Source organism: Kwoniella mangroviensis, chromosome 3, assembly GCF_000507465.2.
Source record: "Kwoniella mangroviensis CBS 8507 chromosome 3, whole genome shotgun sequence".
NCBI classification, from domain to species: domain Eukaryota; kingdom Fungi; phylum Basidiomycota; class Tremellomycetes; order Tremellales; family Cryptococcaceae; genus Kwoniella; species Kwoniella mangrovensis.
This window is the reverse complement of record NC_088829.1, coordinates 509,181-528,946: the sequence shown is the minus strand read 5'-3', so window position 1 is coordinate 528,946 and position 19,766 is coordinate 509,181. Positions and strand designations below refer to the sequence as shown.

The 19,766-nt window shown below is 44.4% G+C and overlaps 7 protein-coding genes across 7 annotated transcripts; 6 read left to right on the top strand and 1 right to left on the bottom strand.

Moving 5' to 3' along the window:
* Nucleotides 1-615: 615 nt before the first annotated feature.
* I203_108025 (peptidyl-prolyl cis-trans isomerase) lies at nucleotides 616-1,557 on the top strand (the record flags this gene model as incomplete). The annotated part of the gene is made up of 6 exons (XM_019148205.1): nucleotides 616-659; nucleotides 727-755; nucleotides 828-989; nucleotides 1,128-1,150; nucleotides 1,217-1,439; nucleotides 1,514-1,557. The coding sequence occupies 6 exons, from the start codon at nucleotides 616-618 to the stop codon at nucleotides 1,555-1,557; spliced, it is 525 nt and encodes a 174-aa protein (XP_019002438.1).
* Nucleotides 1,558-2,016: 459 nt separating this feature from the next.
* On the top strand, nucleotides 2,017-5,201 carry I203_108024 (uncharacterized protein; the record flags this gene model as incomplete). The annotated part of the gene is made up of 11 exons (XM_065518310.1): nucleotides 2,017-2,106; nucleotides 2,207-2,283; nucleotides 2,355-2,473; nucleotides 2,572-2,651; nucleotides 2,741-2,830; nucleotides 2,962-3,202; nucleotides 3,342-3,466; nucleotides 3,611-3,961; nucleotides 4,088-4,482; nucleotides 4,570-4,725; nucleotides 4,808-5,201. The coding sequence occupies 11 exons, from the start codon at nucleotides 2,017-2,019 to the stop codon at nucleotides 5,199-5,201; spliced, it is 2,118 nt and encodes a 705-aa protein (XP_065372675.1).
* A 434-nt stretch (nucleotides 5,202-5,635) lies between these two features.
* I203_108023 (uncharacterized protein) lies at nucleotides 5,636-7,177 on the top strand (the record flags this gene model as incomplete). The annotated part of the gene is made up of 9 exons (XM_065518309.1): nucleotides 5,636-5,658; nucleotides 5,730-5,746; nucleotides 5,814-6,063; nucleotides 6,182-6,228; nucleotides 6,387-6,422; nucleotides 6,504-6,565; nucleotides 6,650-6,884; nucleotides 6,971-7,045; nucleotides 7,128-7,177. 9 exons carry the CDS (start codon nucleotides 5,636-5,638, stop codon nucleotides 7,175-7,177), a joined length of 795 nt encoding a protein of 264 aa, XP_065372674.1.
* A 1,507-nt stretch (nucleotides 7,178-8,684) lies between these two features.
* On the top strand, nucleotides 8,685-10,165 carry I203_108022 (uncharacterized protein; the record flags this gene model as incomplete). The annotated part of the gene is made up of 6 exons (XM_019148202.1): nucleotides 8,685-9,011; nucleotides 9,101-9,135; nucleotides 9,205-9,434; nucleotides 9,519-9,591; nucleotides 9,666-9,952; nucleotides 10,050-10,165. The coding sequence occupies 6 exons, from the start codon at nucleotides 8,685-8,687 to the stop codon at nucleotides 10,163-10,165; spliced, it is 1,068 nt and encodes a 355-aa protein (XP_019002435.1).
* A 332-nt stretch (nucleotides 10,166-10,497) lies between these two features.
* Nucleotides 10,498-11,612, bottom strand: I203_108021 (uncharacterized protein; the record flags this gene model as incomplete). The annotated part of the gene is made up of 3 exons (XM_019148201.1): nucleotides 10,498-10,682; nucleotides 10,787-11,073; nucleotides 11,161-11,612. The coding sequence occupies 3 exons, from the start codon at nucleotides 11,610-11,612 to the stop codon at nucleotides 10,498-10,500; spliced, it is 924 nt and encodes a 307-aa protein (XP_019002434.1).
* A 328-nt stretch (nucleotides 11,613-11,940) lies between these two features.
* I203_108020 (uncharacterized protein) lies at nucleotides 11,941-16,559 on the top strand (the record flags this gene model as incomplete). The annotated part of the gene is made up of 9 exons (XM_019148200.1): nucleotides 11,941-12,264; nucleotides 12,372-13,194; nucleotides 13,262-13,729; nucleotides 13,795-13,875; nucleotides 13,937-15,283; nucleotides 15,353-15,507; nucleotides 15,567-16,106; nucleotides 16,176-16,311; nucleotides 16,372-16,559. 9 exons carry the CDS (start codon nucleotides 11,941-11,943, stop codon nucleotides 16,557-16,559), a joined length of 4,062 nt encoding a protein of 1,353 aa, XP_019002433.1.
* A 308-nt stretch (nucleotides 16,560-16,867) lies between these two features.
* Nucleotides 16,868-19,449, top strand: I203_108019 (uncharacterized protein; the record flags this gene model as incomplete). The annotated part of the gene is made up of 5 exons (XM_019148199.1): nucleotides 16,868-17,008; nucleotides 17,090-17,189; nucleotides 17,261-17,458; nucleotides 19,122-19,265; nucleotides 19,364-19,449. The coding sequence occupies 5 exons, from the start codon at nucleotides 16,868-16,870 to the stop codon at nucleotides 19,447-19,449; spliced, it is 669 nt and encodes a 222-aa protein (XP_019002432.1).
* Between the last annotated feature and the right edge of the window lie 317 nt (nucleotides 19,450-19,766).

The window sequence follows — 19,766 nt, the reverse complement described above, 5'->3', positions numbered from 1 at the left end:
CGACTTCCGCTAGGCATGGGATAATGTTGTGGGTATAGCATACACCCTTCAGCTAACCAGACTCAACGTTCTTTGTACTCCCTTTGTCGCATGTTGCTATTGCTACCATTGCTATCGATAAAGTCACGGTCAAACACTAGACAGGCACGGGGTCGAGGTCGCGTCTCTGGTTTATAGTCATGGAGATAGCATGTATGTCCACTCACGCCAGTGCTAGTGAGTGTGCCACAGCCCACGTGTGTATACATTCCGATATCCCCGATGATGCGCGATTGGGAGTCTGGAATGTTGAACGGTGACGCTATGGAATCAAGTTGCAATTCATCAAGTGGAGTAAGGCCACCTCACCACCTCACACCTCACCAGTACTCGGATAGCAAGCGATCGTATATATAATCATCAGACCCCCACATTCCATCTTCTTCCATCTTCATCTATTCACCCAAAACACAGCCAAAACACATTGTAAGTCATAATCCACCTCATGCTCACACCACTCTCACAGCTGGCTCTGCACGCTCATACTTACCAGTCTTCCTTCTTCTCTTTGCATTCCTTTGTCTGCTCAACGCTTGTCCTGTGTATACGTGACACTCTGCCTCGCACGTTCCAATAATGTCTTTTGCCAAACGATTCGTTTCCACCGCCAGCACAATGTCGTGAGTATCTTCTTTCATTCTGAAGATAAAGCCCATCATTTGGCTGACGTGATACATCGCTCAATAGTCAAGTCTACTTCGACATCGCTATCAACAGTGAGCCATCGCTTGTCTTTCACTACACTGCGCATTGACCCATTCTGATCGTACATCTTGTTGTTTGGATAGACGCCCCCGCTGGCCGAATCACCTTCAAGCTCTTTGACGACGTTGTCCCCAAGACCGCCGCCAACTTCAGAGCTCTCTGTACCGGTGAAAAAGGTTTCGGTTACGCCGGATCAGGTTTCCACAGAGTTATCCCTCAATTCATGCTCCAAGGTGGTGACGTGAGTGTGGTGTTCAGCTAGCCATTGCGACAAAAAACCATTAGCTGACTGAATTCATTCGACTTTGCAGTTCACCAGTACGTTGATACTCTTTACCAGACATACTTGTAATTGGGTAATGTACTAACATCGTGTTCTTCAGACCACAACGGTACCGGTGGTAAAGTGAGCTGCTCGACCTACTCGTGATCGGAAGGCATATAAGCTCACATTTGTCCTCGCACCTTATAGTCCATCTACGGAAACAAATTCGCCGATGAGAACTTCAAGCTCAGACACGACCGACCTTTCCTCCTCTCCATGGCTAACGCCGGTCCCAACACCAACGGTTCTCAATTCTTCATCACCACCGTTGTCACCTCTTGGTTAGATGGTAAACACACCGTCTTCGGTGAAGTTACCTCTGGTCAAGATCTCGTTAAGAAGATTGAATCTTACGGTTCTGACTCTGGTAGTGAGTACATCGACTCCTTGCCTTACAACAGAACGAAAAGAAGCTCATGTATGTCGCTTGTTCTCTTCTCACAGAGCCTAAGGCCAAGGTCACCATCACCGCCTCTGGTACCGCCTAAATCTCTTAGTCGCAGTATCAGTGATTGGTAGGTTGGCATCAAGGACAAGAAAAAGGAGATGTGCGGAAGTACAAAGTCAAAAATAGTATAGCAGAATTATCAAATGTTTCATGCAAAAGAGTGTTGCTGCTGTCTTCGTCGTCATCTCGTCTGGTCTCTGTCGTTGTTCGTTTGCAGCCTGCGATCTAAAGTTTGCATTTGCTCATTTGAGGCTGTTCTTTTATGATGCCACGTTTACAGCTTGTCTTACGAGGTGGAGGGCCAGGTGGGGTCCCATTCAACAACAACAACCATCAACCTCCAGTATCTATCAGAGTATTTGGGTTGTAGTCGTTGGTTGTATATCTCTGCATTTATCTTCCACTATCAAGCATTCTGAAACCAATAGATCACATTGAGCCACACAGGCTCTGTTAGGCACAGTTCTCTTACGATTGATTGCTACCAAGTTCCGCCAAGATGGACGTCCTCAAAGCGGTTCAGACGTACATCACGAAGATGATAACGGAAGTACCTGGTATGAAAGTGTTGTTGTTGGATGCTCATACGGTACGTGACGATCATTTCAGCTTGCTTATCTAGATGAAATACGAACAGTAGTCTGTGATGTATTGAGCTGATATTTGACAAACTCTGTGAACACTGATAGACACCGATAGTGTCAATGGTCACGACTCAATCCGAATTATTAGCCCATGAGGTCTACCTGACAGATAGGATAGATAAGCAAGTTGATTGGCAGCAGGGTAGATAAGCCATAACATCAACAAAAGCTTATATTAGCCTTATTCAAATAGCACAAATCGAGACCCTCTCAACCACTTATCTTGTATAGCCTTCCTCTCACCCAGTGAAGCTAGTGTCGAAGCGGTGAAGAATGAATTGAGTAAACCTAGATATGGTGGTTATTGGCTTTGTGAGTAGGATCTTCATAAATCCAGAATATCAAGGAAATGAACGCATGAATACTTGTAACAAATACTGACGATATTATAAATACAAATTGTCGCTCAGATTTCTCCAATACCTTGACGAAGACTCAAATCGAGCAGATGGCTTCGGTGGACGAGTTCGAAGTGGTCAAAGAAGTCCAGGTGGGTAACTGGTTCCACCTGAAATGAACCCGACGCTATTAGCGTAAAGCTGTCAAGTATCCTCTCTGATACGATGTATGCTTTTCCAGGAATACTTTGCAGATTATCTGGCTCAATATCCATCTCATTTCAGTTTGACTCAAGCTGCGCTTAGTCATGGTGGGGATGGACCTTCCAACGTGAGTCGATTAAGATGTCACGTCTTTATCTTTAACCCTCATTATGAAACTTTCTTCCGATGTCAGAAGAGATAGTACCATACTTTCTTTCATTCATCTCAATATATCGTACTGACTTTGTGACTTCTCAGCCTCCGATATTCCTTCCTCCTCCATTACATCTCCCCCCACCAACCCTCGATACCCATCTGAAAACAATCCTATCGGTTCTTTTGTCGCTTAAGAAGAGGCCTGTCATACGATATGAGAAGATGTCATTGGCAGGTAAGAAACTATCAATGGAGGTTCAATCGGCAATTACAAATGCACCGTATAAGGATTTATTCGATTTCAGAAGTACGAATGGACCTGCGCCGTTGTTGTTGATCTTAGGTGGGTGACACATACCTATCAATTAAGTGTCGTTCAAAGGACAATCTGTCCTTGACATTTTATCAAGGCTATCATATTACGATATTAACAGTTGGGTATGTCAAGCTAAACGTTTTTGCATCTTTGTGCTTCACCGTAGACCGAAGAAACGATCCTGTCACACCACTTCTTTCTCAATGGACTTATCAGGCTATGGTACATGAATTACTGGGCATCATCAATGGTAGAGTCAGGATAGATGGCGAGGAGAAAATCGAGTTGAGGGTGAGTCGTATATTCATACTTATCCACTTCCGCCTCATCATGAAAAGATCATGCCATCAATATCCCTGCAACCCTTGGGGATCGACGAAACAACAGAAAACGTGATAAACATCTATACTGACATTGAATTCTCCTTGACTATAGGACCTTGTTCTGTCTACGTCTTCCGACCCATTCTACTCCCAAAACCTATTCGCCAATTTCGGTGATCTTGGAGCATCAATCTCATCATATGTGACAGAATATCAACAGCGCAATTCCACTCTTAATCCTGGTACCAGTGCGGCGAATTCTTCTAATCGTATAGAAACAGTAGCAGATATGAAAAGGTTCATAGAGGAATATCCAGAGTTCAAAAAGTTGAGTGGGAATGTAACGAAGCATGTGACGCTGGTTGGGGAATTGAGTAAGATAGTGGAAAGAGATGGGTTACTGGAGATTAGTGAGGTCGAACAGAGTTTGGCTAGTGTTGAGAGTCATGCGAGTGATTTGCGGGTGAGTGGTCCTTTGAGATTCAGTAATGATCAACAAACCGACTCCGATATAGCATATATATATATCACACGTTCTGAATCATCTGAAAGACTCTTGCTTATGGCTTAATACCCATACCTCACTTAGTCCGTGCAAACCCTTATATCCTCACCCAAAACTCGACCTGCCAACAAACTCCGTTTGGCTATCCTATACGCCTTGCGATACCAGAAACTCATAGGCAACCAAATACCTCAAGTGATAGACAACCTAATTGCCAATGGAGTTTCAGCCGACAAAGCGAGACTGGTATATGTCATGTTGAATTTCGCAGGAGCGGATATACGTCAAGATGATTTATTCATGAATGAGAATTTCTTCTCTAGAGGTAAATCCGCTTTGAAGGGTTTAAAGGGAGTTGAGAATGTCTACACGAGACATGAACCTCATCTAACTCAGACTCTGGATCTGTTGTTGAAGAATAGATTAAGGGAGGCAAGTTATCCATTTGTTGGTGGAGATGAGGTAGCGAAAACTCAAAGGTGATTAAGAAGTTTCATCTTATCTCCTCGTCTTCGCGTAGGCTACAAAAGGTATGTTGATGCTGATGTATCTTATAACTTGTATAGACCTCAGGATATTATCATATTCATGATTGGAGGCACTACCTACGAGGAAGGACGAGCAGTTGCTCTGCTCAATCAGAAATTAGCTAGTGATGCTGCTGGCGGACCTGGCGGCACGAGAATATTGCTAGGTGGAAGTATGGTACATAATTCTACTAGGTGAGTTCTCTTCGACTACCCGAGATACACGGTGAATACGCAAGGAGTAAAGCTAATTTTGTCTTTGTCTTTCTATATACAGTTTCTTAGAGATGGTTGAGGCATGCGCTTTAAATTACCCCGAAAGCATCTATGCCCCACCTCTGGGCCAACAATCCTCTACACTACTTTCCAATTCCAATACACCTATACCATCTTCCACTCCTATCCCCAGCAACAATTCAAATGGAAATGGCCCTTCGATCAACCTCCGTGCGGGCGGGTATGAGTTGTCGGTAGGAGGTGTAGCTGGATCAGGATTGTACAGGACCAACGAAAGTGCCGGTGCGAACGCTCAATTTGATATACCGAAGAATTTCGATGCTGTTGCTGGAGTTGCTGGAGGGATAAGGGATGGTGCAGGGAGGTTATGGGGTAATGTCAGGCAGAGGGTTGAGGAGAGAGTAAGTAGAGGTAATACCCCTCAGGGGAGGTAGGAATCGAACTGCATGTATGATAGATGGACTTCTTGTATATATATCATGTATGATGAATGCTTCCTTTTGGTGCCATGGATCTATCTACTCGTCGCTTATGAAGTACTCTGAGTAGCATTCTCGGCCATCACCGTGGTTGTGGTTATCACGATTGATCACGTCGTCGGTAAAATCAGGGTCTGATAGGTAATCATCCCGGTTGAACATTCCGATAACATCGCTGACAGCATACTCTACGAGTATGTGAATCAGACCATCCATTCATCAGATCATATATCTCTCTTGCTTCTGATTAACAAAGAACAAAGTTTCAAAAAGTACATTTCTCTACTTTCGACAAGCTCATGTTATTCAAACTATTCAGATATTCTGGAAACCCTCTACTCTCACTTCGAAATACTCAACAGATCACAACTCTTAAGCAGATAAGAACCATGTCCGTATTCGACACTGATAGGTGAGTTGTCTCCTCCTTCACGATATCTCGGAAGACCGAATCGTTAATATTCTGTGTTCGACTGTGCATAGATTGGTAGGAAAGACCGGTAAGCTCTTTCGACGTCCCACCCATAGCATGATCTTTACTAACGTCTTGTTTGATATTCGTCATAGTTCTTATAACAGGTGCATCAGCAGGTATAGGAGCAGCCACTGCGGTTCTGTTTGCCAAGACAGGTGCGAACCTCGTCCTCCTCGCAAGAAGAGCAGAGAACCTCAAGGCTGTTAAAGCCCAGGCTGAAGAAGCTTTCAAGGCTGTTGGCAAAGAGGGGAAAGTGTTGACTATCGAGGCGGATGTAAGGAATTTTGAGGATTTAGATGTCATTCCTGAGAAAGTGAAAGGGGAGGGATTGGACGTTGATATGTGAGTATTGACATCCTCATTCCTTATCATCACCACTCGATCTTTGGCCTGCTTGTCTGATGTCGAGGACAGCTGTTTGACTGGGGACGAGTCGGACTGACTTTCTCACGTTGCTTAGCCTCGTCAATAACGCTGGTATGGTCAAAGGTACTGAACATGTCGGAGGTGAGTCAGCTTTGACATACACTTTATACCCCTCATAGTGACAGAAGCTGATATGTCATATATGTGTTCTTGCAGATATCTGTAAGTAACGCTCGGATACCACCATCTATCTGGATATACTGGCTCTTTGGCAGTAACTGATGATACCACCTCTTTAGCCGACGCTGATATCACTCAGATGTTCGATACCAACGGTATGTACATCGTCACATTGCTTCATCTCATTTCATTTCATGAACGAAGCTGAGGCTCGTTTACTGTATGCGCGACAATAGTCCTCGGTCTTATTCACCTTACTCAAATCTTCGTTAAACTATTCAAAGCCAAACAAGCTGGTGTAAGTGTCATATCTCAAATCTCCTTTCGCTAGCTCAACAAGTCGTCCGTGTGAGATTGACGTTTGATCTGATATATAATATAGACAATCATCAACCTCGGTTCCATCGCCGGTCGAGAACCTTACGCCGGAGGATCAATTTACTGCGCTACCAAACATGCCTTATCGGCTTTCAACGGATCCCTTTTGAGAGAATTGGTCAATACCCCCATTAGGGTCATTGAGATCCAACCTGGTATGGTGGAGACTGAATTCTCGGTAGTGAGATTTAGAGGTGATAAGGAAAAGGCAGATAATGTTTATAAAGGATTACAACCTTGTGAGTGTTCCCCTCGATATCTGACAGGTTGTTTCATAGTGTAGCGTTTTACTGATCATTGGTGGTATTTCTTTCGGTCGTTCTAGTGGTCGCTCAAGACATCGCTGAAGAGATCGTTTGGACAGCTTCTAGACCTCCTCACGTCAACATTGCTCAATTATGTGAGTGAAACACCCTTTCTGACCTGATCTGCAAGAAAAGACAAGCTGAATGTCAAATCATTGCCTTCATTACCTTGGCTAGTCGTTCTTCCCGTCAACCAAGCTACTCCTACTCTCAACTATAAAAAGTAGATCCGGAATAGCAATGGAAACGGTTAAACTCGAAAAACTAGAAAAATTCTTGATGGGGCGATGCATACATTCAAAGGAGCTTAATGCTATATCATACGCTTGTAGGCTGCCTGATTTATCAACAGAGTTGTATTGCTCGATGAGGCGATGCGCCGAAAACCAAATCTATCACCTCAGTCCCCTGGTTCCACACACTTTGAGGCATGAGCTACGAATGATCCGACATTTTCATCCTTGCGTTGACCGTAATAGCTAACAGTATTGCGAGCCTACTGACAATCTGGTTCTTGATCAGACTTGGGATCACGAAGTTCATCGGTTGAGCTGTGCTGGGGTCCAGAGTACCGCCTCTTTGAATGATATAATAAATCTGTGTATATATACCACATGATATAAGTAATCTTACCTCCTTACTCTTATCTTACTACATCTGAATGAGCAGGTGTGCTACAGTTGATTGGATGATAGGATACCGCCTTACTATTCAAGATGATCAGGGAGATTTTGAGATACTGAGACAACCTGAGATTGGATCGTCTTACTGGGGATACCTCTCCGGTATGTCATCGATACTGTATCAGAACTAGAATTAGTTGTTTACATCATTATCGCCATAATGGGAGCTAAAACGTTCCACAAATACATACAAGCCTTCTCCACAGAAGAGTCTTCCCGCAATGGTCCATCGAATGGGATAAATAGCACGAACTGATATAAATCGAAGACTCACACGTAAAATACTATATCAAAAATGCTTTGGAAATATAACCCAAACATCCTCCACGTATTTGAGCGCCAATGAGAGATTTCAAATCCGAAGTCTACACTCATGTTACTAGTTCCTTTCAAGCTCTATCATCCGCCAACTGACACTGCTCTACTTCCCATTCCACTGCCACTATCGAGTATCGCATGACTCTTTAAACGACTTACGACCCATTATGGACGCCCTATATCCTTTCATTCTACATGCTGAGATGATCGAGGAGATCCCTCAGTAACTCACTTTACTTCAAGCTTGACCGGTTTGATTTAATCTCTCAGCCGATGATACGATCCAGATTCTCTTGGCATTTCTAGTCCTCAAAGGAGGATCCAGTCCTCATAGGGAGGAATAAGTTAATCGTCGAATCTGACAAAAGAAGATCAAAGGGGTTAAGGATTAATCGATCATACCTCTATGAAAGGGAGTCACTGCTTGCTGTCAAAGCTTGAAGATATCACGAGTTCGATCAAGGGGAGATTGGCGGATCGTCCCAGTATGTCACTCGTATGCTTAATCCTCGATAGTACCTATTGATAATGTATAAAAGCGTTGAGTTAAGGGTGAATTCTTCAGTGCTGAAGTCTTTTCTTTTTGCATCCAAAACAATTCATACTTGAAATTGAGGTTGAAAATTTTCCGTATTCTGTACTCTACTTTATTGCTTGTATATGTTTCGCTTTTCTATTATACCAAATATCTTCTATCACCGATTAATACATACTCATTTGACGTTTATTCATAATGTTCTCTAAATTATCTACCGTCCTCTTCCTACTCGGATCCACCTCTACCTTCGTGTCGTCCTTACCTACCTCATTCGTACCTCCCCAAAGCAAAGCATTTAGTGGATGGGCAGACGGATATTCCATAGCGGCAGTAGGGCAAGATAAGAAATGTCTCGCACCTGCTCAATCACCAGCTGGTGACGGTACCGAAATTATCGCCACAGATTGTCAAAATGCTTCTACTTGGAGAGTACCGATACAGTCATCAGGAGGGGCGGTGGTACATGAGGAAAGTCAGTTGGTGTTGGATTTTGGAGACGGACAATCGGGAAGTAAAGTTACTGTGAGTGCGCAATGATATTTTGCGTCAGTGGCACCCACCTTCAATTGACTCCACAGGTTTTTGTTTTATTTTTCTATTGGTGTGTTCAGCTACAAAACTTCACTGGAGAAGTAGAGAAACAAATGTAAGTACAAAGCATATACTTGAAACTTTTGGAGAAAATTGCTTATGTATTTTGATACATATACATTAGATTCCACTATGGCTCGGATGATCGACTGAGAATCAAAAGTGGAACTAATTGGCCTGTTGATAGATGTCTTGATTTGGATGACGATGGACCTCAAGTCCACCAATGTTTCCCTGATAATACCAATCAAGCTTGGGTGATTCGTCAAACACCCGAACCTAAGAATTTGACGGAAGGTGTACCTCAAGGAAGTGAAGTGGCCGTTCAAAATTCAAACCTCAACTTCATCCATCGTGAGTCACACCGCTCACATACCATGCAGCTATGGGCGCAAAAACAACGGTGCTGATCGTAATTTTGGTCGAATGATACGATAGCCCGAGATAGGAAAGATATCTGTGTATCGGTAGTGAGTAGCTCAACAGCTCAAGCTTCTCAAGGTATTGCCTTGTAAGTTTACAATACTCAAAACATCACTTCACCCGGTGGACACTATTTTCTGACTCTTTTATCCTATACGGTAGTACATACTGTGCTGGTACAGGATTTGCCGGATCAGGATATAACACCTCTCACGAGCTTATGGAATGGTCCCTTCCGGGATCTGGCCCAGGTCAAGTCAAACTTGGTTCATCCAATCTATGCTTGGAGACCGGTGCAAATGTCTGGGTAGATGATGCTGGTGGTTCAGAAACTCCATATTTCAAAGTACAGAACGGTATGGAAATTAAATTAGAGGAATGTGATGAGAACAAGCCAGGTCAAAGTTGGTCTTGGGATGGTCAATTACTTAGAACATCTGCGAATGCTAGTGAGTACAGTACAGCACATATCGATTGATAATTTCATTGCACACTGTACAATTTACACTGTAGCCTCAGCTGATCAAGGTTATTCCTCCATTACAGATCAATGTCTCAACTTTGCTGCTGAAGCGGGATATGTCAAGATGGACAATTTCTTGAATCTCCGTCCTTTACAAACTTGGGATTGCTCAAACCCTGATGGCCAATTTGTGAGTTAAGGACATTTATCCGCCTACATGCATGTCTGGCTGACAGGCCACCTCCATTCGCAGTACTTCTCAACTTAAACATTTCCAATAGAGGAAGAACAGATTGATGTCCCGCGTAGTCTGGATCGTTTAGGGGCATTCGATTACAAGTCCGAAAGAATGGAGACCCCTTATGAGATGGACCATCGATTTGGTTGGCTCTGTTTGTGTTGTAGTGTATGACCTCATGATTTTACCGATTGACTGCCATAGTCTCAGATAGATTGTAACCCATATCTTGTTACGTATACCCAATGATTTCTGTTGTGTTTAAGGCGAGTAGTGCATACGGTTGATCAATATCACTGACCAACTTTCAGATACCCAAACACATGCTGTAATCTATTGACCGACTGAACGACCTCTTTATCCACTTTGGCTGTTTCTGGTATAGCTCTGTAATCTAAGCTGTATGGGAATCTGTCCAAAGACCACTTGTTGACTTGACCATTTTTAAGTACTTTCAACCGAATGGTATGCGAGTTGTCTTTATAAAACGAGGAATGTAAGCATATCTCTATGTTTCAAGCTATCCTTGACAAGAACAGTGTACATTCAAGTGAGGATGAGGATGACAGAACTTGGACTTACTCAGATTCGGTATGTAGACCTGACAATCTTCCACTTTCACTTCCCTCGACTTATTAGCTCGCCAAGGTAACATCTCATGTCCTACGTTCGTCAATCTCAATACCGTCTTGGCAGATTGACTAGATCCATCTTTAGGTTTGATCTGTAACATGTTTATCCTAGTTACTATTCTGGTAGATGAAGCCATCATCGTTATCAGTCCGATCGTCACAAGACCATATATCAGTGGTTGAGCAGAGGTGAAGATCGTATTGGTAAAGCTCATTCCAAGTCGTGACAGCATGTTGCTATATCCATCAAACATATCATCAATAAATTATCAGCTACATTGGTCTTCTGGACATTGTAAATCACTAGACTCAACTTCCACTCACGCTTCTTTAGCCTTTCGCTCATTCTCCTCAATGATCTTCTTTTCTTCATCTGTATATTCCTTCCTCGGCGGATCAGGTAATAGCAACCAAGCAAAAACGAATAATCCCCATACACCAGCTGCGAAGAGCAGAAGTGGAGGAGCGAAATCTGGTGGTCTGGCGAATAGTGTCCGTTGCAACGTTACTGTATCAGGAGATGAGGAAGGGACTTCATGCCATGGCCAAGGCTGCTGTAAGGGTACTAAAGGGCTGGCAGATCGATTTCGGTTAGGTTGGTTCATGAGATTCTGCATACGTTTGGCATAGGCCGAAGGATCGGGAGCACCAGCTGATCGTCGCGAGGTGGTTTGAAGGGATCGGATGAAGTGTCGATGGGACGGAGGAGGTAGCGCGACCATGGCTGAGCGAGAGCCAGACGCTCTGGTGAAAACCATGAGACCTCTGCTGTTCATGTTGCCTAAGTTTGCTGTATGCGACACAAGCAAAGCAATTGGTAGAATGGAAATTGACTAAATCTAGGTAGATGCGGTGAAATTATCTTGATCTCCGGAAATCGTCCTTTATGAGGACGGGATCAAATAGCGAAGGAATCAGCGAACGCACGGACCCGGCTTGAAGTGGAGGAGAGGGTCAATAAATGGTCAACAACGTCACATCTCACAGTCACAATCCTCCAATCCTCTAAAGACCTCCGGACGTAAACCAGCCGAGGTATTCAACAACATTCGAAGAATAACCTTTGACGGCCCCAGACAGATATCCTCACGCATCTTGTACACAATGGCGCCTTCCAGATTCGGTGCTTCCAAGTACCGCAATTCGGTAGCATCAGTTCCGCCAAGGGAAGAGTTCTATCGTTCACACCTACCTTCGTCAACTGGATCAAACAGTAGCAACTTATCCACGTTCAGCGGTGAGATCAAGAGCAACAGAGAATGGATTGTCACTGTCACTCCCGCCGGAGATCTTAGCTGCAGAAAGTATGGAGATCATTCGGGAGAGAACGCGAAGGTTGAGAAAGTTGGAAAGGGAGGTGGGGTTGGAGATTGGGATCTGAGCAAGTTGGAGGATGATCAATTGGTTATAGGAGGTCTGGACGGAAGTGTGAATTAAGCAGCTTCTTATACTCTAATATCGATCCTTGACCTCTCTGCTCACCTCTTCGACCATCAAAGTCTCAGTTCCTTACTAATGGTACCCTCCATTCTTAGATCTCCGTATACAGCCTCTCGGAACCATCGATACTGACCTTACAACACACTACTCCCCCACAATCCTCATCACCAATAACCAACCTCTCTCTTCATCCGACTACACCTGATATACTTCTTGCTTCATCCATTTCTCATCCAGCGGTGATATACGACATATCAGCTTCTCTCACCTCACCCATTATCTCACTGAATATCAAAGAATCTAAGGGTATCTGGTCACTCGGATGGTCAAGTAGTGGAACGCAAGTCGCAGTCATTGGAAAATCGGGTACTATGTATATCTACGAACCCCGCAAATCGACTGAACCAATCAAGACGAAAAATCTGTCATTTTCGGTACAAGCTTTGAAACCATGCCGACTAACATGGGTAGGGGACCAAGATATCTTTATAACATCATTCTCCAAAACCAGGAACAGACAATACTCTCTGGTATCTACCTCGAAAAACCCAAATGACCTAGAAACAAATTTTAGTCAATCACTGGATACGTCCACGAATCCCTTGATACCGTTAGTAGACGAAGAACGTAGGATAATCTATCTTGTTGGAAAAGGAGATATGACTCTTCGTCAAATTGAACTTTCCGGTCCGATGGGTCTTCAAGAAACGATACATCCTTTACAACATACCTTGAACAGCGGCTCGATAGCGTCGGTACACCCTACGAAACTAGATGTAATGAAAGCGGAGATTGCTAGTGTACTTTTACAAGTAACGGATAAAGATGGGGATGCACTGTTGCCTTTGAGCATTAAGGTGCCGAGAAGACAGTTGATCGATTACCATGGGGATTTGTATCCCGATGTAGCGGGCACAGGTGGGTGATCTGACCGAGTTAAAACCCATAACGAAGTCCGCCCAGCTAACAGATGATCGGCTGATAGTCCCTGAACAGACCGCTGAAGAATGGCTAAAAGGAGAAGACAAGAAGCCTTTGTATATCACACTGGATCCATCGAGGCGCAGCACTTGGGAAGGGAGGATCGAAGAATACAGAAAGTCATCAGGGAACGTGCCAGCAGGATCACTGCAAACAGCTGCTGATCCTTCCTCCGAGCCTACTGTAGAAAAACTCACTGTCCCTGAGCAAGATGCGATTCCAAAGACATCAGATTCGCCTCCGCAACCCAACAAAGCCAATCCGGTTACCGAGAATGCTCAAATCGCCTCAAGCACTGCGTCCCTCAATAGCAGCACGAGATTACCGCCTCTGGAATCAGATGAGATATACTCGTCTACCACCTACAAGTCTCGTATAGTAGCTGATTACCTAGCTGACGAGTATGAGAAGCGTAAATCAGGGGGAAACAAACGACCACTGCTGGTCGGACTGCAGGGGCCTCAAGGGTGTGGTAAGCTGCTATCTCACCATCTCACCAGCCACTAAGATCCTCGGCTCATGTAGTGACATTCATAGGCAAAACAACCCTTTGCTCTGGATTCGTACAGTATCTCAAGGAGAAGAAAGACCTCTCAGCTGCAGTACTGTCGCTGGATGGTGAGCTCGGTTAATTTACTACTAATCTATCCGTGGCTGATAACAGTGACGCACTTCCTAGATCTGTACAAGACGCACGCCGATCTCAAAGCCGTCGCTGCGGAACATCCAGACAATGCTCTTCTAGCTGGAAGAGGTCCACCTGGAACACATGATGTCCTGCTGGCAACATCCGTCATCGAGAAGATCAAGCAAATCAACGAAGCCCCTAACGAAAGCGTCGAGTTACCGATATTTGACAAGAGTCTATGTGGCGGGGAAGGCGATCGATCTTCTGAAACTGTCAAGATCACGGGTCCGATTGACGTGTTCATCTTGGAAGGGTGGTCGATGGGATTCTCACCATTGTCTTCCGCAGATTTGGACTCCGTGTATGCAAATCCCAAACCAGCTTCTCCCCAGACTTCGGATACATACTTCACCAAGCACCCCATGTCCTCCCTACAGACACTCAACGCATACTTGGCGGAATTCTCTCAAGCTATCTATCCAAGCTTCCAGGCGTTCATACAAGTCGAGCCGTTATCGTTCGACTATGTGTTCAAGTGGAGATTACAGCAAGAACATATGATGAAAGCTAATAACGGAGGCAAAGGAATGACGGACGAGCAAGTCCACAAGTTTGTGAAAAGATATATGCCAGGATACGAATTATGGAAAGAAGGAATATGGAATGCTGGAACAGGCTGGGAAGGGAGAGGAATGAAATTGGTCTTTGGTGGTGAGAGAGAAGTAGTTGATGTCGTTCAACCCACATCTGCGGATAAGAAACCTGTTAAGGAGGACGAGAAAGGTGATATTCAGTTGAAGGAAGTTTCAAAAATAGCTGAAGAGAAACCTCTAGAGTCGTTAGACAAAGATTTACCGGTCAAAGTTCAAAAAGCCAAAGAGAAAGAGATTACACCTTTCCCACCTCCCGCAACTGATGATAAAGTGAAACCTCCCAGCATTACCACTGAAAGTACTCCTTCAGCTCCACCTCCTAGCAGACTCACCTCATCTTTCTCACCCAACGTAGCCCAGATCCAATCGTCAGAACGCTTCAACCCTAATTGGTCTCGTAAATTCCTTGCGGGAAAGTCACCTCTTATACCCACCTACGATTCCTTGCCCTCTCTATCTTCCTTGCACCAAGACTCGAAGATCCTTAAAGCCCACGCACACCTCGCATTCTTTCCTATTCAGGGTACAGGTGGTCGATTGAATGTGCATCCGCTAGCGAGGAAAGGTAGATTACCGGTTGGTGGTGAAGGGTATCTATCAGCTGGAGTAGAAATAGTAGATTTCGATGTTGAGCTTGGAGGAGATCGCGTCGTCATTGCAGGTGAAGATGGAGTGGTGAGAGTGTGGAAAGTTGGTAAAGAGGGCGTAAATGGTGTTGGACCTGAACCTGAACAGTTTCTCAAAGGTGTGTAGGCATATCAGCCACCCGTTGATCGGTGCTCTTCAGCTGACACCCATGGTCCGATTTAAATAGGCAAAGGAATCGACAAGATCACACAAATCGCTTTCCACCCTACCGCCCAAGACTTGCTGATAGCTCTCACTACCGATCACGCTTCTTCCAATATGCGATTCTTCGATTTGTCCAAAGGGGAAGAAGTGAAAATTGTCGAGTTGTCTTCTAAAGGGGTGAGCATCACCATTTGTGACATTATTTACATGTATACAGAGCTTATTGAGATGCTCAGGCTTTCAATTTCACCTTCTCCCATGAGGGCGATCGCGTGGCAGTAGCAACGAAGGACAATCAAATTCTCATCCTTGATCCTCGGAACCCATCTCAAGTAATCTCTGGAAAATCTCATGACAGTCCAAGATCTTTCCAGATAACTTGGATTGATGATAAGCATTTAGTCTCGGTAGGCTTCTCGAAAGGATCGCAGCGCAAGATCAACCTATATCAAATCAACGCTGGGCAGACAGAAATCATTCAATCAATCACTATTGACGTATCACCTTCGGTCCTTTTCCCAGTGTACGATCCGGATACTTCGATTCTGTACGTATGGGGTAAAGGTGAACGTGTGATACAGGCGTACGAGATCTCGCTCAATAGCTCCGGAGAGAAAATCATCAAGTTACCTAGTTTCACTGCTTCCTCACCTCAATTGGGATTAGTATTCTTACCGAAGAGAATGGTAGATGTCAAGAAAGTTGAGGTGGCCAGGTGTCTCAGATTGACTTGGAAGACTCTGGAGGAAGTCGCGTTCAATATACCGAGAAACAAAGTGAGTACTAATTCTGTTTACATCCCTTGATGGTAGCGGCAAGTGACTGAGCGACCGTATTGCATCTAGCCCAACTTCTTCCAAGACGATATATACATCCCTACTGTGGATGTTGAGAATTGTGTGATCTCTGCTCCAGAATGGCTAGAAGGAAAGAGCGTTCCACCCAGCAGGTTGGATCTCAAACCTGATGGTATGACACCTTGTAAGTCTTCATTATCTGTTTTTGACCATATCGTGAGCTAACCCGAGGGAACCCACTTAGTATCTCAAGCACCTAAATCTGATAGTTCTGCAACCAAGAAGTTCGTACCTGCGGCAGATGTTATGTCGGAAGAGGAGAAGAAACGACAAGAGATGGATGCGTTGTTCGCGAAAGCCAAGATGGATGAAAGCAGTGATGAGGAAGAGGAGGAGGTGAAGGGGCTAGCTCCACCTGATGATGATTGGTAGCTCACAATCTCCATTAGATAGCAAAGTATAGAAAGTGGGAAATTATAATGGTTGTAAAGCGGAATAAATGGTAAAATACATATTTACACCAGGACATCGTGTATGCTTGTGTCTATATGTGCATATAAGCACGAGGTAAAAGCGTGTTTGAACTCATGGAATACACACCCAGTCAGCAAAATGTCGTCAACTCGGCGAGCAGATTTCTTCATTTAATCAAGCAGATCATATGACTTATCTCAGTATACATTACTATACCCTGTCGGCTGAATGATTTAAGTTGGAATTTGGAGGTAGATGATTCAGAAATGTACCCACAATTCACCTCTTTTCATCCTTACGGATACCCATCTCGTCTATCCCAAGCTACTCTTGTAGAGTCCACAACTCCTATTCCTCCCAAACCTCTCTCACCATTCACCAATAGTGGTCAAACACCTTTTCTACATGTCAGTCCTTGTAAACCACTATTGTTCCTGACTTCTACCGTCTGATAGTTGAGTTGCTGATCTTGAACCTTGTTTGAACAGTGGCGGAACTACGACATCATCGGATTGGATCGTAATACCGCACTCGGGTTCTTCAACATGCTAGATAGGGATATTCATGTTGCTCTGACCAAGAGACGATGTAGGTGACGCACTAGTGCACCAGTATGCGACCGTCCTCTCAGCCTGACCTGATAGGATCTTCCATCACAGCTATCTTATCCCCTACTCGACCGTATCAAACCGTCGAGCTACGTATGGATATCATACCGTACAATGCAACCGAAGCTGACTTGTACGATTGCGAGACTGCTTTCTTCCTCAGGTGCGGGAAAGCGAAAGAATGGTCAACTTGCGAGTGTAAAGTTTTACATGAGGTCGTGAAAAGGTGCCTGCCTAGGGGATGTACGAGTGAGTGCATACAATCTACCGTAAAGAGACAGTTTCCGGTTAAATACAGCAAGGGACATGCAGGTTCGTTCTCGCAGGTGGAAGTTGCCAGAGCGAGATAGCTTGATGCCCAAAAACGGGAGCTAGATGAGGAAGCTGTACTTCTAGAAGAAAGTATTTCTCATCTCGTCTGAGGTCTCATCAACGTAGAAGCTGTCCAAGAGCTTTCCGATATGGTCGCTGGTTCACTCACATCTGCTAGACTTTCTTCGCTTTTCCGTTTCGCTTTCAACCCACGTTCAGGGCACATGGCCATCTAGCATTGCTATATTCATGTAAATATGATCGCAGTCAACATTGGGACAGTCCCCCCCCCCCCAATTTTGATCCAGTTTTCCATTTTCCATCATCAGTAAAAAAATGAACAAGCCTTCCTTCCTCAATGTCAGCAACAGAATGTCTCAATATGTGGAGTGAGGTGACCGAGAACAGCTGTTAGCAAAATGTCTTCCTTAACTAAAGCGTCAATGTGATGAACATGTCTGCACTTTATTTTAGCGATTTACTGTATCATATGCGCTATCAAACATTACAAGGAAGTAATCTCCCGACGTGCTTTTGAGAGGTATCACAGTGGGTACATGGGGTGTACAGTTCGCCTGATCCATAGCACTGATTAGTCTGTCATCTTCACATAGGCCAAAAGTAATCGTTACAACGCATGCACCCAAATCTGTACCAGCCAAAGTTGGTGCAAACATCAATATTGCCCCGCTGATCCTCATCAAAAATGATATCCCACTGTCCGGTGGACAAATAGATGATCGGTTCGATTCTATTCAAGCTGCTGCTAGAATTTTGGACGCACCAGTGATTTATATCAACTCTAACCCGGAATGTAGACCCGAGTTGAGTTCTGTGCGCTCCACAGTGTCTCCCGTCAGAGACCGCAACAGTCAAGCTTATAATTTCTCGCACAAAGCAGTGGTTGGGGTCCCAGGCGGAGGTGTTTCTCGGGTAATATCCTCTACTGTCACATACTTGTCCTTTCAACACTGTAATTTCTCACTCATGCGGAGATATTCACATGGCGGACGGTCAGGCATTATACAAGTGCTACAGAATGGATACAAGATCTGATATGATGTGCGTGCGAATGTATCATGCACTGGCCTTAAAACATCGCCCATCAAGCATTATGATTCAATCTGTCAAAGGTGTTGAATGATCGCCTTCCAATTATGACGTACGATGCTGTGTACATCCCTTCACACACCACTTTGTAAGGGCTGAGTGCATTGCACATCGTGATTTTGACTCGGATACAGTGTGCTTGGTACTTTTCCTATATATAGGTTTGTATCCCTTGCCCATCATTGAAGTTATCGTCACATAACCCAAACAAATCATTCAACAACTACGATGTCCGAGTTGGTATGTGTCCGCGCATTCTGAGATTTAATGTTTATGGGACTGACAAACCTCTTAGCAATTTGTCTTGTACCTCATCAAGCCCGACAAGGAGGCTGCCTTCCAACAAGCATTTCGGAAACACAACACTGAACTGAGAGATTAGTTTGGCCCGCCTGTTCCATTGCCGAGTTTACTGATATCGGCTAACATCGTTTTACCATCGTCCCATACTGAGTAGATGCACCAAAGCTCATCGTCACTTTCCACCCAGCCAGCTCTGCACCTCCTAAGCTAGGTGCGGACATCAACACGGACTCTCTCATCTTGATTAGAAGTAATAGTCCACTCTCTGGAAGTCAAGTCGATGCCTTGTTTGATGCTGTTCAAGGTGCTGCTAGAGATGTCGGTGGATCGAGTAAGTAGACTACAGATCCCTAATTTCTTGGCGATCGAGCTCAGACACGATCAGTGATGCGAACGGGCAATAAGACTGCTGATGATGCTTTGACGTAGTGTGTCCGGTCAGGGATCAACAGGGACAAGCTGTTGATCCGACTAAAAGCAAATGGTCAAGATTCAGGAAGAAGATGCACATCTGATCTGGTCACCATGGTAACTCGTCTGGCCCCAACACTCATTCCTGCAACTAGGCAGTTAATGCGATATACACATATCACGAAATGCATATAAGATATGATATCTATCATTCTAATGATGAGATCTCTTAGGCACTGCCTGATAACCATCATTGAATGCAGTTGCGCGAAGCACCATTCAGGTACAAATGGACAGCCCATATACTGTGTGCACATACACAACATCACTGAGACTGATGAGTTGATTGGGCGCTTGGACCTATACACGCCTTTTAGAGGTTTTATTGACGCAAAAGAAGCATACACACCATCATACAAAG